General features: G+C 46.6%; 1 protein-coding gene across 1 annotated transcript in view; it reads left to right on the top strand.

Moving 5' to 3' along the window:
* LOC135546711 (small G protein signaling modulator 2-like) overlaps window positions 1–21,609 on the top strand; it is a 137,654-nt gene that overhangs the window by 30,366 nt on the left and 85,679 nt on the right. The window contains 1 exon segment of the mRNA XM_064975345.1: window positions 10,734–10,902. Coding sequence (XP_064831417.1) covers window positions 10,734–10,902 — 169 coding nt within the window.

The following is a 21,609-nucleotide window of genomic DNA, read 5'->3' as shown; positions in this document are numbered from 1 at the left end:
TAGAATCTCCCCTGGTTAAAGAATTCTGTTATTTTCTTGCCAATTTTAATGCTGCAAGAATGCCAGTATACATTGATTTAATTGTCATATGTTTTACCCCCTACACCACGTTCAATAACTTTGTAGAACAGTCCTGTATGCAAAATAGAATCAAATGTTTTTTTTCCATGAAGCAATATTTATTTTTATTTATTTTGGTAGACATGTTTATCTATCAGGGTGTAAATATGATCAGTTGTCCGATGTTTTGGTATAACTCCAATTTGACTTTTACTCAAGACATTGTGCTTATTAAGGAAGTTTATAACTCTTACATTTATAATACTACAGAAAGCCATCCCCAGGTTACTGTTCACACAAATGCCTCTGTAATTGTTAGGGTCACATTTGTCTCCGTTCTTAAAGATTGGGGTTATGAGTTCTTGATTCCAGATGTCAGGGACATAACCTACACTCAGGATCAAATTAAACAGTTTTAATATAGCCAATAGAAATGTTGCACTAGTGAGTTTGAGCATCTCATTGGGGATGCCATCAGGTCCGCATTGCTTTTTTAAGTTTGAGAGCCTGAAGTTTCTTATAGAGCTCCTGGTCAGGAATAGTTTAGTGTCTTATAGAGCTCCTGGTCAGTAATAGTTTAGTTTCTTATAGAGCTCCTGGTCAGTAATAGTTTAGTTTCTTATAGAGCTCCTGGTCAGTAATAGTTTAGTTTCTAATAGAGCTCCTGGTCAGTAATAGTTTAGTGTCTTATAGAGCTCCTGGTCAGTAATAGTTTAGTTTCTTATAGAGCTCCTGGTCAGTAGTAGTTTAGTTTCTTATAGAGCTCCTGGTCAGTAATAGTTTAGTTTCTTATAGAGCTCCTGGTCAGTAATAGTTTAGTTTCTAATAGAGCTCCTGGTCAGTAATAGTTTAGTATCTTATAGAGCTCCTGGTCAGTAATAGTTTAGTTTCTTATAGAGCTCCTGGTCAGTAATAGTTTAGTTTCTTATAGAGCTCCTGGTCAGTAATAGTTTAGTGTCTTATAGAGCTCCTGGTCAGTAATAGTTTAGTGTCTTATAGAGCTCCTGGTCAGTAATAGTTTAGTTTCTTATAGAGCTCCTGGTCAGTAATAGTTTAGTGTCTTATAGAGCTCCTGGTCAGTAATAGTTTAGTTTCTTATAGAGCTCCTGGTCAGTAATAGTTTAGTTTCTTATAGAGCTCCTGGTCAGTAATAGTTTAGTTTCTTATAGAGCTCCTCGTCAGTAATAGTTTAGTTTCTTATAGAGCTCCTGGTCAGTAACTGGGGAGTCCCGTGGATTTTGATTGTCCTTTATAGCTTTTTTCTAATCCATTCAACTTCTCATGAATTTGTCGTTGTTCTGCATGTGTCAATTTGAACGGTGTTGTAGAGTGTTTTAAAATGGGTTGTCCATATGTCACCATTCTGTATCACTAATCGCAATTAGTGTCAGTTGCTTATTGTTGTACTGTGCTTTTTTGGTTCTGAGTGTTACGTTTATAGAGTTTTAAAGTCTCACTGTAAGTCTGTCTGTCTGTCTGTCTCTCTGTGTCTCTCTCTCTCTCTGTCTTCATCTTCATTATCTTCTTCACTGGGTGTTTCTCTAGTGTTACCTCATCTTATCTTCATCTCACTGTATGACTTCCTTTCTGCTTTTCTTCCTCCCCCTCTTTTCACACCTCTATCTCAATTCAATTTAAGGGCTTTATTATCTCTCACTCACTCACTCACTCACACCAGAATCTTTCTTTCCCTGGTCCTCTGTATTCCTCCCCATCTGGCTGTGTCCCTGTGTTTCCGCAGCAGCACATTACTGTCATCTCACAGACAAACAGCAGCCCTCCCAGATGCGCACTGTACATGGGGCTGCACACACACAGACATAGGCGCACAGGCATTAACAAAGACACAGACACAGGCATGCACACAGACACACACACACACACACACACACACACACGCGGCTTTGCCGTGAGGTTCTGATATTTCTTAATTATTAAACTTTTGGGATTGTGTGGGTATTGTTATTGTATTGCTAGATATTACTGCATGGGTTGAAGCTAACATCTGTGTACACAATCAATAAACATTGATCGAAAACTTTAACCTGTTGGTCAATAATAAATCACGATCTCTATCGCCCTAACCTCTACAAACACAAATCAGTTTCTCTCCTTTCAAATGTCTTTCAAAAAGACAGACTGTCTATGTGTAACAGTATAACTTTAGTCCGTCCCCTCGCCCATACCCGGGCTCGAACCAGGGACCCTCTGCACACATCAACAACAGTCACCCATCGCTCCACAAAAGCCGCGGCCCTTGCAGAGCAAAGGGGGAACCACTATTTCAAGGTCTCAGAGCTAGTGACGTCACCGATTGAAACGCTATTTAGCGCGCACCACCGCTAACTAGCTAGCCGTTTCACATCCGTTACACTCACCCCCCTTTTGACCTCCTCCTTTTCTGCAGCAACCAGTGATCAGGGTCAACAGCATCAATGCAACTTTAGTCCATCCCCTAGCCGGGCTCGAACCAGGGACCCTCTGCACACATCAACTGAAGCATCGTTGCCCATCGCTCCACAAAAGCGGCGGCCCTTTCAGAGCAAGTGGTCTCAGAGCAAGTGACGTCACCGATTGAAACGCTATTAGCCCGCACCACCGCTAACGAGCTAGCCATTTCAGATCGGTTACACATAGGCCAATTAGCATGATTAGCATGATATTATCAAAACCTCGTTCAATCTCGTACAACCTTGTTCAACCTCGTACAACCTCGAACAACCTCGTACAACCTCGTACAATGTCGACCAATTGCGCTCACGTTGGTCGGGTTGCTAAGCTAATCATCAAGCAAATCCCTTCTCAAAGTAAGGGTATGAGTCAGGAAACCCACCTATTTTCCTTGAAAGTACGTAATGTCATGATTCCAAAGTCATATGATACTACCGAAGCAAGTTAATTATCTCACATCTCGAAAAAGGTTTGTAATGTTGTGAGGTGGAAGGTAGCCTCGTGGTTAGAGCGTTGGGCCAGTAACCAAAAGGTTTCTAGATCGAATTTAACCAGATAGGCTAGTTGAGAACAAGTTCTCATTTACAATTGGGACCTGGTCAAGATAATGCAAAGCAGTTCAACACAACACAGAGTTACACATGGAGCAAAACAAACATACAGTTAATAATACAGTAGAAAAAGTCTATATACAGTGTGTGCAAATGAGGTGAGATAAGGGACGTAAGGCAATAAATAGGCCATGGTAGCAAAGTAATATAGCAATTAAACACTGGAATTGTAGATGTGCAGAAGATGAATGTGCAATTAGAGATACTGGTGTGCAAAGGAGCAAGATAAATAAATAAATACTGTATGGGGATGAGGTAGTTGGATGGGCTATTTACAGATGGGCTATGCACAGGTGCAGTGATCTGTGAGCTGCTCTGAAAGCTGGTGCTTAAAGTTAGTGAGGGACACATGAGTCTCCAGCTTCAGTGATTGTTGCAGTTCGTTCCAGTCATTGGCAGCAGAGAACTGTAAGGAAAGGCGGCCAAAGGAGGAATTGGCTTTGGGGGTGACCAGTGAGATATACCTGCTGGAGTGCGTGCTACGGGTGGGTGCTGCTATGGTGAACAGTGAGCTGAGATAAGGCGGGGCTTTACCTAGCAGAGACTTGTAGATGACCTGGAGTCAGTGGGTTTGGCGACGAGTATGAAGTGAGGGCCAGCCAACGAGAGCATACAGGTCGCAGTGGTGGGTAGTATATGGGGTTTTGGTGACAAACGGATGGCACTGTGATAGACTGCATCCAATTTGTTGAGTAGAGTGTTGGAGGCTATTTTGTAAATGACATCGCCGAAGTCGAGGATCGGTAGGATGGTCAGTTTTACGAAGGTATGTTTGGCAGCATGAGTGAAGGATGCTTTGTTGCAAAATAGGAAGCCAATTCTAGCTTTAATTTTGGATTGGAGATGCTTAATGTGAGTCTGGAAGGAGAGTTTACAGTCTAACCAGACACCTAAGTATTTGCAGTTGTCCACGTTTCCTAAGTCAGAACCGTCCAGAGTAGTGAAGCTGGAAAGGCGGGCAGGTGTGGACAGCGATCGGTTGAAGAGTATGCATTTAGTTAGAGGCCACGGAAGGGGAGTTGTATGGCATTAAAGCTTGTCTGGAGGTTAGTTAACACAGTGTCCAACGAAGGGCCAGAAGTATACAGAATGGTGTCGTCTGCGTAGAGGTGGATCAGAGAATCACCAGCACAAGAGCGACATCATTGATGTATACAGAGAAAAGAGTCGGCCAGAGAATTGAACCCTGTTGCACACCCATAGAGACTGCCAGCGGTCTGGACAACAGGCCCTCCGATTTGACACACTGAACTCTATCAGTGAAGTAGTTGGTGAACCAGGTGAGGCAATCATTTGAGAAACCAAAGCTGTTGATTCTGCCGATAAGAATGTGGTGATTGACAGAGTCAAAAGCCTTGGCCAGGTCGATGAATATGGTGGCACAGTATTGCCTATTATCGATGGCGGTTATGATATCGTTTAGTACATTGAGCGTGGCTGAGGTGCACCCATGACCAGCTCTGAAACCAGATTGCATAGCGGAGAAGGTACGGTGGGATTCGAAATGGTCGATAATCTGTTTGTTAACTTGGCTTTCGAAGACTTCAGAAAGGCAGGGTAGGATGGATATAGGTCTGTAGCAGTTTGGGTCTAGAGTGTCTCTCCCTTTGAAGAGGGGGATGACCGTGGCTTCTTTCCAATCTTTGGGAATCTCAGACGATATGAAAGAGAGGTTGAACGGGCAAGTAAAAGTGGGGTTTGCAACAATGGCGTCGGATAATTTTAGAAAGAGAGGGTCCAGATTGTCTAGCCCAGCTGATTTGTACGGGTCCACATATTTGCAGCACTTCCAGAACATCAGCTATCTGGATTTGGGTGAAGGAGAAGTGAGGGGGGGGGGGTTGGGCGAGTTGCTGTGGGGGGGTGCAGGGCTGTTGACAGGGGTAGGGATAGGCAGGTGGAAAGCATGGCCAGCCGTAGAAAAATGCTTATTGAAATTTTCCTAACCGCCTGTGTGTATTGGTTCCTAACTTCCCTGAAAGGTTGCATATCACGGGGGCTATTCGATGCTAATGCAGAACGCCACAGGATGTTTTCATGCTGGTCAAGGGCAGTCAGGTCTGGAGAGAACCAAGGGCTATGTCTGTTCCTGGTTCCAATTTTTTTGAATGGGGCATGCTTATTTAACTTCTTAGTGATCCCTTCCTGCTCGAATCCCGTTAACGGGATTGATTTGACAACATCCAGTGAAATTGCAGCGCACCAAATTCAAAAAACAGAAATACTCATAATAAAAATTTATAAAAAACATACAAGTGTTATGCTTCAAAATAAAGCTTAACTTCTTGTGTCAGATTTTAAAAAGGCTTTGCGGCGAAAGCAGACCATGCGATTATCTGGGACAATCACATGAAAATCAGATTTCAACCAGGCAGGTGCGCGACAAAAGTCAGAAATAGCGATATAATTAATGCCTTACCTTTGAAGATCTTTGTCTGTTGGCACTCCAAAATGTCACAGATACATCACAAATGGTCCTTTTGTTCGATAATGTCCTTCTTTATGTCCCAAAAATGTCCGTTTATTTGGCGCGTTTGATTCAGAAATACACCGGTTTCAACATGACTACAAAATATCTAATAATGTACCTGTAAACTTAGTCCAAACATTTCAAACAACGTTCCTAATCCAACATTAGGTATCCTAAAACGTAAAAAATAGATACAATTTACAATGGAATATACTGTGTTCAATACCGAAATACAACGTGAAGTGCGTTCTAGTTCACGCGCACCAAACTCAAGAGTTGGCTTGACACTCACAAAGAACACTACTTCCTCATTTCTCAAAAGAAAAACATCAACCAATTTCTAAAGACTGTTGACATCTAGTGGAAGCCATAGGAACTGCAAGCAGGATCCTACGGCTAAATAGAGCTTCCCATAGAAAGCCAAAGGATGACGTCAATATCCTTCCAGGATACCCAGGCCAGGTCGATTAGAAAGGCCTGCTCGCGGAAGTGTTTTAGGGAGCGTTTGACAGTGATGAGGGGTGGTCGTTTGACCGCAGACCCATTACGGATGCAGGCAATGAGGCAGTGATCGCTGAAATCTTGGTTGAACACAGCAGAGGTGTATTTGGAAGGCAAGTTGGTTAGGAGGATGTCTATGAGGGTGTCCGTGTTTACAGCTTTGGGGTGGTACCTGGAAGGTTCATTGATAATTTGTGTGAGATTGAGGGCATCAATCTTAGATTGTAGGATGGCTGGGGTGTTAAGCATATCCAAGTTTAGGTCACCTAACAGCACAAGCTCTGAAGATAGATGGGGGGAAATCAGTTCACATATGGTGTCCAGGGCACAGCTGGGGGCAGAGGATGGTCTATAACAGCAGTAACAGTGAGAGACTTGTTTCTGGAAAGGTGGAGTTTTTTAAAGTAGAAGCTCGAATTGTTTGGGTACAGACCTGGATAGCAAGACAGAACTCTGCAGGCTATTTCTACAGTAGATTGCAACCCCACCCCTTTGTCAATTCTATCTTGTTAGAAAATGTTATAGTTAGGGATGGAAATTTCAGTTTTTTTGTTGGCCTTCCTAAGACAGGATTCAGACACAACTAGAACATCCAGGTTGGCAGAGTGTGCTAAAGCAGTTAATAAAACAAACTTAGGGAGGAGGCTTCTAATGTTAACATGCATGAAACCAAGGCTTTTACGGTTACAGAAGTCAACAAATGAGAGCGCCTGGGAAATGGGAGTGGAGCTCGGCACTGCAGGGTCTGGATTAATCCCCGAGCTGACAAGGTAAAAATCCAGTCGTTCTGCACCCGAGCAAGGCAGTTAACCCACTGTTCCTAGGCAGTCATTGTAAATAAGAATTTGTTCTTTACTGACTTGCCAAGTTAAATAAAGGTTCAATTAAAAAAAAAAAAACTTAATGTTGACTAAATTCATGCTAATGTTGAGTTTTTGATCTAGCGCCCAATTTACTCCCATTCATTCTTTGATGGAGACCTCTCCTTGTCCCAGAACTGCCCAGAATGCACCTCACGGCCCATTGAAGTAGCATGGGCAACGTACACGATGGCCGTTAATGCGATTCCGATGGGGTTTCCCCACCTTCTCAAAAGTATCTCTGGCTCAGCTCACCGAACGAAGAGACATGAGAGCTGTTAGCTACTTTTCATCACCGAGAGAACATTATTTTCTTTTGATGAGGTTGAAGTACTTCTGACACCATGTCATAATCTTAGTCAGATTTGAACGTAATGCGCAGCAAGGCACGAGCAAATGTCTCAGCTTCAAAATGTTAGTGATAATAATAATAATAATAATAATAATATATCCCATTTAGCAGACGCTTTTGTCCAAAGCGACTTACAAGTCGGCTGGGGCCACTACTTTTACATATGGGTGGTCCCAGCGGGAATCGAACCCACGACGCTTGGCGTTGCAAGCGCCATGCTCTACCGACTGAGCCACACAGGACCAATTTAGACATACCAGAGCCCTACCTGTAACCTAGTTATTGATGAAGAAACAGGCCCTACCCGTACCCTAGTTATTGATGAAGAAACAGGCCCTACCTGTACCCTAGTTATTGATGAAGAAACACCCTAGTTATTGATGGCTATTGATGAAGAAACAGGCCCTACCTGTACTAGTTATTGATGAAGAAACAGGCCCTACCTGTACCTGGTTATTGATGGGGAAACAGGCCCTACCTAGTTATTGATGAAGAAACAGGCCCTACCTGTACCCTAGTTATTGATGAAGAAACAGGCCCTACCTGTACCCTAGTTATTGATGAAGAAACAGGCCCTACCTGTACCCTAGTTATTGATGAAGAAACAGGCCCTACCTGTACCCTAGTTATTGATGAAGAAACAGGCCCTACCTGTACCCTAGTTATTGATGAAGAAACAGGCCCTACCTGTACCCTAGTTATTGATGAAGAAACAGGCCCTACCTGTACACTAGTTATTGATGAAGAAACAGGCCCTACCTGTACACTAGTTATTGATGAAGAAACAGGCCCTACCTGTACCCTAGTTATTGATGAAGAAACAGGCCCTACCTATTGATGTACCCTAGTTATTGATGAAGAAACAGGCCCCTACCTATTGATGAAGAAACAACCTGTACCCTAGTTATTGATGAAGAAACAGGCCCTACCTGTACCCTGGCTATTGATGAAGAAACACCTGTAACCTAGTTATTGATGAAGAAACAGGCCCTACCTGTACCCTAGTTATTGATGAAGAAACAGGCCCCCTACCTAGTTATTGATGAAGAAACAGGCCCTACCTGTACTCTAGTTATTGATGAAGAAACAGGCCCTACCTGTACCCTGGCTATTGATGAAGAAACAGGCCCTACCTGTACACTAGTTATTGATGAAGAAACAGGCCCTACCTGTACCCTAGTTATTGATGAAGAAACAGGCCCTATTGTTATTGAAGAAACAGGCCCTACCTATTGATGAAGAAACAGGCCCTACCTGTACCCTAGTTATTGATGAAGAAACAGGCCCTACCTGTACCCTGGTTATTGATGAAGAAACAGGCCCTACCTGTACCCTAGTTATTGATGAAGAAACAGGCCCTACCTGTACCCTAGTTATTGATGAAGAAACAGGCCCTACCTGTACCCTAGTTATTGATGAAGAAACAGGCCCTACCTGTACTCTAGTTATTGATGAAGAAACAGGCCCTACCTGTACCCTAGTTATTGATGAAGAAACAGGCCCTACCTGTACCCTGGTTATTGATGAAGAAACAGGCCCTACCTGTACCCTGGTTATTGATGGGGAAACAGGCCCTACCTGTACCCTAGTTATTGATGAAGAAACAGGCCCTACCTGTACCCTAGTTGTTGATGAAGAAACAGGCCCTACCTGTACCCTGGTTATTGATGAAGAAACAGGCCCCTACCTGTACCCTAGTTATTGATGAAGAAACAGGCCCTACCTACCTAGTTATTGATGAAGAAACAGGCCCTACCTGTAGTTATTGATGAAGAAACAGGCCCTACCTGTACCCTAGTTATTGATGAAGAAACAGGCCCTACCTGTACTCTAGTTATTGATGCATAATGTCTGGGCCCATCGGACTCGGTTCAGGGAACTTTAGGAAAGATATCTGGCCTCGTCCATGCTGTGCTCTCATTGGAAAGCACTTAGCTACCACTTAGATGATTCATCTGCTCCACACACACACCATGGGCAGATGTGCTCCACACACACACCATGGGCAGATGTGCACACACACACACACACACACACACACACACACACACACACACACACACACACACACACACACACACACACACACACACACACACACACACACACACACACACACACACACACACACACAGTGACTCTGAAGGAAATTGTGTTTCTCTTCTACCTTGGTTCCACTCTCTGACTTAATGAGCTTTCTTTCTCTCTCTCTGTGTTTCTCTTTGTTTCTCTCCCTGTCTCTTTGTCTCTGTCTCTGTCTCTGTCTTTGTTTCTCTCTCTGTCTCTCTTTGTCTTCGTTTCTCTCTGTTTCTCTGTCTCTGTCTCTCTTTGTCTCTGTCTCTCTCTCTCTTTATGTCCTCTTTTCTGTCTCTCTCTCTCTGTCTCTCTTTCTCTCTGTCTCTGTCTCTCTGTCTCTCTCTCTCCTTTCTCTCTGTCTCTCTCTCACTCACTCTCTCTCTGTCTCAATTAAATTTCAATTTAAGGACTTAATTGGCATGGGAAACATATGTTTACATTGCCAAAGCAAGTGAAATAGATAATAAACTCTTAGTGAAATAAACAATAAAAATGAACAGTAAACATTAGACTCACAGAAGTTCCAAAATAATAAAGACAATTAAAATGTCATATGTAAATGTACAGTGTTGTAATGATGTAAAAATAGTTAAAGTACAAAGAGAAAATAAATAAACATAAATATGGGTAGTATTTACAACGGTGTTTGTTGTTCACTGGTTGCCCTTTTCTCGCGGCAACAGGTCACACATCTTGCTGCTGTGATGGCACACTGTGGTATTTCACCCAGTAGATATGGGAGTTTATCAAAATAGTATTTGTTTAAAAAAAAAAATTGTGGGTCTGTGTAATCTGAGGGAAATATGTGTCTCTAATATGGACATACATTGGGCAGGAGGTTAGCAAGTGCAGGTCAGTTTCCACCTAATTTTGTGGGCAGTGAGCACATATCCTGTCTTCTCTTGAGAGCCAGGTCTGCCTACGGCGGCCTTTCTCAATAGCAAGGCTATGCTCACTGAGTCTGTACATAGTCAAAGCTTTCCTTAATTTTGGGTCAGTCACAGTGGACATGTATTCTGCCTCTGTGTACTCTCTGTTTATGGCCAAATAGCATTCGCTCTCTGTCTCTTTCTATAACTCTCCTCCCTCTCTGTCTTGCTCCCTCTCTCTATATATTTCTGTATAGTGTTTTACACTTTCCATGTCTCCTGTCCCACAGTAATGACAGAGTCTGTCAGTGATGACAGAGTCTCTCTGGCTTCCTGACACATAGTGATGACAGTCTGTCCTCTCTGGCAATTGTTTGTTGTTGATGGCATCTGGTTTCACTTGTCAGGCTATGATCACTAATTCTGTAGAAGGTTTTTCTTTGTTTGCGGTCTTCTACAATGCTCTCTCCTTCTCTCCTCCAGGCACCATCGAGGCGTGTCTGAGCCACCTGTTGAAACGGCGAGCGGCGGGCTTCCTGCGTAGCGACAAGATCGGCGCCCTTTTCACCAAGATCGGCAAGGTCAACGCCACGGCCGGAGAGGTGTGCCGGAAGGTCCAGGAGCAGCTCACACAGCAGGCAGAGGTCATCAGGTACTGATTGACCTTTGAACTTTTACCCCTTACACCTGACCTCATAGCACTACCTCCAATCTACAGGAGAAATATGTGAAAGCAGTGATGTAATATTGATGTATAGACATTATGTAGTTAATACATCCAGGGTTCTCATTTTCCTTCCTCATTTTCCCTTCCTTGTTTCCACACCTTCACTGACAGTGTAGCATGGTAGAATCACACAGTGTAGCATGGTAGAACCACACAGTGAAGAGACAGTGTAGCCTGGTAGAACCACACAGTGAAGAGACAGTGAAGCATGGTAGAACCACACAGTGTAGCAGGGTAGAACCACATAGTGCAGAGACAGTGTAGCATGGTAGAACCACACAGTGAAGAGACAGTGTAGCATGGTAGAACCACACAGTGAAGAGACAGTGAAGCATGGTAGAACCACACACAGTGTAGCATGGTAGAACCACAGTGAAGAGACAGTGTAGCAGGGTAGAACCACACAGTGAAGAGACAGTGTAGCAGGGTAGAACCACACAGTGAAGAGACAGTGTAGCAGGGTAGAACCACACAGTGTAGCAGGGAGAACCACACAGTGAATAGACAGTGTAGCATGGTAGAACCACACAGTGAAGAGACAGTGTAGCAAGAACCACAGTGAAGAGACTGTAGCATGGTAGAACCACACAGTGAAGAGACAGTGTAGCATGGTAGAACCACACAGTGAAGAGGTGTAGCAGGGTAGAACCACACAGTGAATAGACAGTGTAGCAGGGTAGAACCACACAGTGAAGAGACAGTGTAGCAGGGTAGAACCACACAGTGAAGAGACAGTGTAGCAGGGTAGAACCACACAGTGAAGAGACAGTGTAGCAGGGTAGAACCACACAGTGAAGAGACAGTGTAGCATGGTAGAACCACACAGTGAAGAGACAGTGTAGCATGGTAGAACCACACAGTGTAGCAGGGTAGAACCACACAGTGAATAGACAGTGTAGCATGGTAGAACCACAGTGAAGAGACAGTATAGCATGGTAGAACCACAGTGAAGAGACAGTATAGCAGGGTAGAACCACAGTGAAGAGACAGTGTAGCAGGGTAGAACCACAGTGAAGAGACAGTGTAGCATGGTAGAACCACAGTGAAGAGACAGTGTAGCAGGGTAGACCCACACAGTGAAGAGACAGTGTAGCATGGTAGAACCACACAGTGAAGAGACAGTGTAGCATGGTAGAACCACAGTGAAGAGACAGTGTAGCATGGTAGAACCACAGTGAAGAGACAGTGTAGCAGGGTAGAACCACACAGTGAAGAGACAGTGTAGCATGGTAGAACCACACAGTGAAGAGACAGTGTAGCATGGTAGAACCACAGTGAAGAGACAGTGTAGCATGGTAGAACCACAGTGAAGAGACAGTGTAGCATGGTAGAACCACAGTGAAGAGACAGTGTAGCAGGGTAGAACCACAGTGAAGAGACAGTGTAGCATGGTAGAACCACAGTGAAGGGACAGTGTAGCAGGGTAGAACCACAGTGAAGAGACAGTGTAGCAGGGTAGAACCACAGTGAAGAGACAGTGTAGCAGGGTAGAACCACAGTGAAGAGACAGTGTAGCATGGTAGAACCACACAGTGTAGCATGGTAGAACCACAGTGAATATACAGTGTAGCAGGGTAGAACCCACAGTGAAGAGACAGTGTAGCATGGTAGAACCACACAGTGTAGCAGGGTAGAACCACAGTGAAGAGACAGTGTAGCATGGTAGAACCACACAGTGAAGAGACAGTTAGCATGGTAGAACCACACAGTGTAGCAGGGTAGAACCACACAGTGAAGAGACAGTGTAGCATGGTAGAACCACAGTGAAGAGACAGTGTAGCATGGTAGAACCACACAGTGAAGAGACAGTGTAGCAGGGTAGAACCACACAGTGAAGAGACAGTGTAGCATGGTAGAACCACAGTGAAAAGACAGTGTAGCAGGGTAGAACCACAGTGAAGAGACAGTGTAGCATGGTAGAACCACAGTGAAGAGACAGTGTAGCATGGTAGAACCACAGTGAAGAGACAGTGTAGCAGGGTAGAACCACAGTGAAGAGACAGTGTAGCATGGTAGAACCACAGTGAAGGGACAGTGTAGCAGGGTAGAACCACAGTGAAGAGACAGTGTAGCAGGGTAGAACCACAGTGAAGAGACAGTGTAGCAGGGTAGAACCACAGTGAAGAGACAGTGTAGCATGGTAGAACCACACAGTGAATATACAGTGTAGCAGGGTAGAACCACACAGTGAATAGACAGTGTAGCAGGGTAGAACCACACAGTGAAGAGACAGTGTAGCATGGTAGAACCACAGTGAAGAGACAGTGTAGCATGGTAGAACCACAGTGCAGAGACAGTGTAGCATGGTAGAACCACAGTGAAGAGACAGTGTAGCAGGGTAGAACCACAGTGAAGAGACAGTGTAGTATGGTAGAACCACAGTGAAGAGACAGTGTAGCATGGTAGAACCACACAGTGAAGAGACAGTGTAGCATGGTAGAACCACACAGTGAAGAGACAGTGTAGCGTGGTAGAACCACACAGTGAAGAGACAGTGTAGCATGGTAGAACCACACAGTGAAGAGACAGTGTAGCATGGTAGAACCACAGTGCAGAGACAGTGTAGCATGGTAGAACCACAGTGAATAGACAGTGTAGCATGGTAGAACCACAGTGAAGCATGGTAGAACCACACAGTGAAGAGACAGTGTAGCCTGGTAGAACCACACAGTGAAGAGACAGTGTAGCAGGGTAGAACCACAGTGAAGAGACAGTGTAGCATGGTAGAACCACAGTGAAGAGACAGTGTAGCAGGGTAGAACCACAGTGAAGAGACAGTGTAGCATGGTAGAACCACACAGTGAAGAGACAGTGTAGCATGGTAGAACCACACAGTGAAGAGACAGTGTAGCATGGTAGAACCACACAGTGAATAGACAGTGTAGCATGGTAGAACCACAGTGAAGAGACAGTGTAGCATGGTAGAACCACAGTGAAGAGACAGTGTAGTATGGTAGAACCACAGTGAAGAGACAGTGTAGCATGGTAGAACCACAGTGAAGAGACAGTGTAGCATGGTAGAACCACAGTGAAGAGACAGTGTAGCATGGTAGAACCACACAGTGAATAGACAGTGTAGCATGGTAGAACCACAGTGAAGAGACAGTGTAGCATGGTAGAACCACACAGTGAGACAGTGTAGCATGGTAGAACCACACAGTGAAGAGACAGTGTCGCATGGTAGAACCACACAGTGAATGGTAGACAGTGTAGCATGGTAGAACCACAGTGAAGAGACAGTGTAGCATGGTAGAACCACAGTGAAGAGACAGTGTAGCCTGGTAGAACCCACAGTGAAGAGACAGTGTAGCATGGTAGAACCACAGTGAAGAGACAGTGTAGCATGGTAGAACCACACAGTGTAGCAGGGTAGAACCACAGTGAATAGACAGTGTAGCATGGTAGAACCACACAGTGAAGAGACAGTGTAGCATGGTAGAACCACACAGTGTAGCATGGTAGAACCACCAGTGAAGAGACAGTGTAGCATGGTAGAACCCACAGTGAAGAGACAGTGTAGCATGGTAGAACCACAGTGAAGAGACAGTGTAGCATGGTAGAACCACAGTGAAAAGACAGTGTAGCAGGGTAGAACCACAGTGAAGAGACAGTGTAGCATGGTAGAACCACAGTGAAGAGACAGTGTAGCATGGTAGAACCACAGTGAAGAGACAGTGTAGTATGGTAGAACCACAGTGCAGAGACAGTGTAGCATGGTAGAACCAAAGTGAAGAGACAGTGTAGCATGGTAGAACACACAGTGAAGAGACAGTGTAGCATGGTAGAACCACAGTGAATAAACAGTGTAGCATGGTAGAACCACACAGTGAAGAGACAGTGTAGTATGGTAGGACCACAGTGAAGAGACAGTGTAGCATGGTAGAACCACACAGTGCAGAAACAGTGTAGCATGGTAGAACCACACAGTGTAGCAGGGTAGAACCACAGTGAAGAGACAGTATAGCATGGTAGAACCACACAGTGTAGCATGGAGAACCACACAATGTAGAATGGTAGAACCACAGTGAAGAGACAGTGTAGCATGGTAGAACCACACAGTGCAGAAACAGGGTAGAACCACAGTGAAGAGACAGTGTAGCATGGTAGAACCACAGTGCAGAGACAGTGTAGCATTGTAGAACCACACAGTGTAGCAGGGTAGAACCACAGTGAAGAAACAGTGTAGCATGGTAGAACCACACAGTGAAGAGACAGTGTAGCATGGTAGAACCACACAGTGAAGAGACAGTGTAGCATGGTAGAACCACACAGTGCAGAGACAGTGTAGCATGGTAGAACCACACAGTGTCGCAGGGTAGAACCACAGTGAAGAGACAGTGTAGCATGGTAGAACCACACAGTGCAGAGACAGTGTAGCATGGTAGAACCACACAGTGCAGAGACAGTGTAGCATGGTAGAACCACACAGTGCAGAGACAGTGTAGCATGGTAGAACCACACAGTGCAGAGACAGTGTAGCAGGGTAGAACCACACAGTGAAGAGACAGTGTAGCATGGTAGAACCACAGTGAAGAGACAGTGTAGCATGGTAGAACCACACAGTGAATAGACAGTGTAGCATGGTAGAACCACACAGTGAAAACAGTGTAGCATGTTAGAACCACACAGTGAATAGACAGTGTAGCATGGTAGAACCACACAGTGAAGAGACAGTGTAGCATGGTAGAACCACACAGTGAAGAGACAGTATAGCATGGTAGAACCACAGTGCAGAGACAATGTAGCAGGGTAGAACCACAGTGAAGAGACAGTGTAGCATGGTAGAACCACACAGTGAAGAGACAGTGTAGCAGGGTAGAACCACAGTGAAGAGACAGTGTAGCATGGTAGAACCACAGTGAAGAGACAGTGTAGCATGGTAGAACCACACAGTGAAGAGACAGTGTAGTATGGTAGAACCACACAGTGAATAGACAGTGTAGCATGGTAGAACCACACAGTGAATAGACAGTGTAGCATGGTAGAACCACACAGTGAAGAGACAGTGTAGCATGGTAGAACCACACAGTGAAGAGACAGTGTAGCATGGTAGAACCACACAGTGAAGAGACAGTGTAGCATGGTAGAACCACAGTGCAGAGACAATGTAGCAGGGTAGAACCACAGTGAAGAGACAGTGTAGCCTGGTAGAACCCACAGTGAAGAGACAGTGTAGCATGGTAGAACACACAGTGAAGAGACAGTGTAGCATGGTAGAACCACACAGTGAGCAGTGTAGAACCACAGTGAATAGACAGTGTAGCATGGTAGAACCACACAGTGAATGGTAGACAATGTAGCATGGTAGAACCACAGTGAAGAGACAGTGTAGCATGGTAGAACCACAGTGAATAGACAGTGTAGCAGGGTAGAACCACACAGTGAAGAGACAGTGCAGCATGGTAGAACCACACAGTGAAGAGACAGTGTAGCATGGTAGAACCACAGTGAAGAGACAGTGTAGCATGGTAGAACCACAGTGAAGAGACAGTGTAGCATGGTAGAACCACACAGTGAAGAGACAGTGTAGCATGGTAGAACCACAGTGAAAAGACAGTGTAGCATGGTAGAACACACAGTGAAGAGACAGTGTAGCAGGGTAGAACCACACAGTGAAGAGACAGTGTAGCATGGTAGAACCACAGTGAAGAGACAGTGTAGTATGGTAGAACCACAGTGAAGAGACAGTGTAGTATGGTAGAACCACAGTGAAGAGACAGTGTAGCATGGTAGAACACACAGTGAAGAGACAGTGTAGCATGGTAGAACCACAGTGAATATACAGTGTAGCATGGTAGAACCACAGTGAAGAGACAGTGTAGCATGGTAGAACACACAGTGAAGAGACAGTGTAGCATGGTAGAACCACACAGTGAAGAGACAGTGTAGCATGGTAGAACCACACAGTGTAGCAGGGTAGAACCACAGTGAAGAGACAGTATAGCATGGTAGAACCACACAGTGTAGCACACCAGAACCACACAATGTAGCAGGGTAGAACCACAGTGAAGAGACAGTGTAGCATGGTAGAACCACACAGTGTGCAGCAGGAAGGGAGAACCACAGTGAAGCGGCAGTGTAGCATGGTAGAACCACAGTGCAGAGACAGTGTAGCATTGTAGAACCACACAGTGCAGGCAGGGACTGAGAACCACAGTGAAGAGACAGTGGAGCATAGTAGAACCAGACAGTGAAGAGACAGTGTAGCATGGTAGAACCACACAGTGAAGAGACAGTGTAGCATGGTAGAACCACACAGTGCAGAGACAGTGTAGCATGGTAGAACCACACAGTGCAGGCAGGGTAGAACCACAGTGAAGAGACAGTGGAGACAGGTAGAACCTGAGACACAGTGCAGAGACAGTGTAGCATGGTAGAACCACACAGTGCAGAGACAGTGTAGCATGGTAGAACCACACAGTGCAGAGACAGTGTAGCAGGGTAGAACCACACAGTGAAGAGACAGTGTAGCATGGTAGAACCACACAGTGTAGCATGGTGAGCCTCCCTCTCATAGTACTTACTGTAGAGACAACACACACACACACACACACACACACAGGCACACAACACAACACAGGCACAACACAACAGGGACACACAGAGACAGAGACAAAAAGCAATAAGGGGCTAAGTGGCAAAGCCCCAGATGTGTGACAGGTCTACAGGCATGTGTGTGTGTACAAAATGCAGGGGAAGGTGTGTGGTTATGTGGATTGTGAGACAGGAAGGGAGACAGGCAGGGATGTGGACAAAACTATTTCTCCCAAGCAGATTTGTAGACAGGCAGAGGTAGACACAGGCAACAATATAGGGAGGGAAGTTCTTGTACGACAGGCAGGGAGACAGGCAGGGAGGGACTGAGACAGGCAGGGGACAGGCAGGGAGGACTGAGACAGGCAGGGAGACAGGCAGGGAGGGACTGAGACAGGCAGGGAGGGACTGAGACAGGCAGGGGAGACAGGCAGGGAGGGACTGAGACAGGCAGGGAGACAGGCAGGGAGGGACTGAGACAGGCAGGGAGACAGGCAGGGAGGGACTGAGACAGGCAGGGAGACAGGCAGGGAGGGACTGAGACAGGCAGGGAGACAGGCAGGGAGGGACTGAGACAGGCAGGGAGACAGGCAGGGAGGGACTGAGACAGGCAGGGAGACAGGCAGGGAGGGACTGAGACAGGCAGGGAGGGACTGAGACAGGCAGGGAGACAGGGGAGGGACTGAGACAGGCAAGGAGACAGGCAGGGAGACAGGCAGGGAGGGACTGAGACAGGCAGGGAGACAGGCAGGGAGGGACTGAGACAGGCAGGGAGACAGGCAGGGAGGGACTGAGACAGGCAGGGAGACAGGCAGGGAGGAACTGAGACAGGCAGGGAGACAGGCAGGGAGACAGGCAGGGAGGGACTGAGACAGGCAGGGAGACAGGCAGGGAGGGACTGAGACAGGAAGGGAGACAGGCAGGGAGGGACTGAGACAGGCAGGGAGACAGGCAGGGAGGGACTGAGACAGGCAGGCAAGAAGACAGGCAGGGAAGGACTGAGACAGGAAGGGAGACAGGCATGGAGGAACTGAGACAGGCAAGAAGACAGGCAGGGAGGAACTGAGACAGGCAAGAAGACAGGCAGGGAGGGACTGAGACAGGAAGGGAGACAGGCAGGGAGGGACTGAGACAGGCAGGAGACAGGCAGGGAGGACTGAGACAGGAAGGGAGACAGGCAGGGAGGGACTGAGACAGGCAGGGAGACAGGCAGGGAGGGACTGAGACAGGCAGGGAGACAGGCAGGGAGGGACTGAGACAGGCAGGGAGACAGGCATGGAGGGGCTGAGACAGGAAGGGAGACAGGCAGGGAGGGGCTGAGACAGGCAGGGAGACAGGCATGGAGGGGCTGAGACAGGCAGGGAGACAGGCAGGGAGGGGCATGGAGAGGCAAGAAGACAGGCAGGGAGACAGGCAGGGGGAGACAGGCATGGAGGGGCTGAGACAGGAAGGGAGACAGGCAGGGAGAGGATGGGACTGAGACAGGCAGGGAGACAGGCAGGGGAGACTGAGGCATGGAGGGGGAGACAGGCAGGGAGGGACTGAGACAGGAAGGGAGACAGGCAGGGAGGGGCTGAGACAGGAAGGGAGACAGGCAGGGAGGGGCTGAGACAGGCAGGGAGAGGCATGGAGGGGCTGAGACAGGAAGGGAGACAGGCAGGGAGAGAGGCATGGAGGGGCTGAGACAGGCAGGGAGACAGGCAGGGGAGAGAGGCATGGAGGGGCTGAGACAGGAAGGGGGAGACAGGCAGGGGGAGAGGCATGGAGGGGATGAGACAGGCAGGGAGACAGGCAGGGAGAGAAGCATGGAGGGGCTGAGACAGGACGGGAGACAGGCATAGAGGGGCTTAAACAGGCAGGGAGGGAGACAGGCAAGGAGACAGGCAGGGAGGGAGGGAGGCTGTTTGAACAGATAGGCTGGGCCACTGGGGGGTGGGGTGTAAGGGGGGGCAGAACATACGCATGCATGCACACATACTCTCTTCCTGTATCTCCTCTCATCTCATCTCCTAATGGTTTATTGCAGTCAGACAGCTGTGAACGTAGAGACAGAATATGTAGATTGTATTCCAGATTGCTGGTGTGAGTGCTGTGCTTTTCACTACTAGTGTTTCTCTGGGGGGTTCCCCAAATTACATGTTGTTTAGTTAGCTGTCGCGGCCCCTCCCCCCTTCCCCTCTCCTTCCCCTAACCCAGTGGTTCCCAAACGTTTCACAGTCCTGTACACTCTCAACTGTAGTTTTTTTGCCATCATTGTAAGCCTGCCATACACACACACACACACACACACACACACACACACACACACACACACACACACACACACACACACACACACACACACACACACACACACACACACACACACACACACACACAATATGATACATTTATTAAACATAAGAATGAGTGTGAGTTTTTGTCACAACCCGGCTTGTGGGAAGTGGCAAAGAGCTCTTATAGGACCAGGGCACAAATAATAATAATCATTTAGCTTTTTATGTAACCATCTTACATATAAAACTTTATTTGTCCATCGAAAATAGTGAATAACTCACCACAGGTTAATATCTCATGCACATAACTCTGCAATGTTGGGTTGTATTGGAGAGAGTCTCAGTCTTAAATCATTTTCCACACACAGTCTGTGCCTGTATTTAGTTTTCATGCTAGTGAGGGCCGAGAATCTACTCTCATATAGGTACCTGGTTGCAAAGGGCATCAGTGTCTTAACAGCACGATTTGCCAAGGCAGGATACTCTGAGCGCAGCCCTGTCCAGAAATCTGGCAGGGGCTTCTGATTTAAAGTCAATTTTCACAGAACTACTTGTTGCAATTTCAATGAGGCTCTCTTGTCTAGATATCGGTAAGTGGACTGGAGGCAGGGCATGAAAGGGGATAACGAATCCAGTTGTTTGTGTCACCCATTTCGGGAAAGTACCTGCGTAATTGCGCACCCAGCTCACTCAGGTGTGTTGTCCTTGTTAATTAATGCAGACAGAGGAGAGCTACAACTTCTTTAATCATGGCCTCAATTTTGAATCTCACATTGAATATAGCTGCGGAGAGTCCCTGTAATCCTAGATTCTGATCATTCAGTTGAGAAAAAACGTCACCCAGATAGGCCAGTCGTGTGAGAAACTCATCATCATCAAGCGGTCAGACAAGTGAAAATTATGGTCAGTAAAGAAAACTTTAAACTCGTCTCTCAATTTAAAACAACATGTCAATACTTTGCCCCTTAATAACCAGCGCAACCTTCTGTATGTTGTAAAAGTGTTACATGGTCGCTGCCCATATCATTACGAAGTGCATAAAATACATGAGAGTTCAGGGTCCTTGCTTTAACAAAGTGAACCATTTTCATTGGTGTCCAAATCGTCTTTCAAGCTGTCAGGCATTCCCTTGGCAGCAAGAGCCTCTCGGTGGATGCTGCAGTCTACCCAAGAGCCTCTAGGTGGATGCTGCAGTGTACCCAAGAGCCTCTAGGTGGATGCTGCAGTCTACCCAAGAGCCTCTCGGTGGATGCTGCAGTGTACCCAAGAGCCTCTCGGTGGATGCTGCAGTTTACCCAAGAGCCTCTCGGTGGATGCTGCAGTCTACCCAAGAGCCTCTCGGTGGATGCTGCAGTCTACCCAAGAGCCTCTCGGTGGATGCTGCAGTCTACCCAAGAGCCTCTCGGTGGATGCTGCAGTGTACCCAAGAGCCTCTAGGTGGATGCTGCAGTGTACCCAAGAGCCTCTAGGTGGATGCTGCAGTGTACCCAAGAGCCTCTAGGTGGATGCTCTAGTCTACCCAAGAGCCTCTAGGTGGATGCTGCAGTGTACCCAAGAGACTCTAGGTGGATACTGCTGTTTACCCAAGAGCCTCTAGGTGGATGCTGCAGTTTACCCAAGAGCCTCTTGGTGGATGCTGCATTCTACCCAAGAGCCTCTAGGTGGATGCTGCAGTGTACCCAAGAGCCTCTAGGTGGATGCTGCAGTGTACCCAAGAGCCTCTAGGTGGATGCTGCAGTGTACCCAATAGCCTCTAGGTGGATGCTGCAGTGTACCCAAGAGCCTCTCGGTGGATGCTGCAGTTTACCCAAGAGCCTCTAAG

Source organism: Oncorhynchus masou, chromosome 9 (genome assembly GCF_036934945.1).
Source record: "Oncorhynchus masou masou isolate Uvic2021 chromosome 9, UVic_Omas_1.1, whole genome shotgun sequence".
NCBI lineage: Eukaryota > Metazoa > Chordata > Actinopteri > Salmoniformes > Salmonidae > Oncorhynchus > Oncorhynchus masou.
This window is presented reverse-complemented; position numbering and strand designations above follow the sequence as displayed.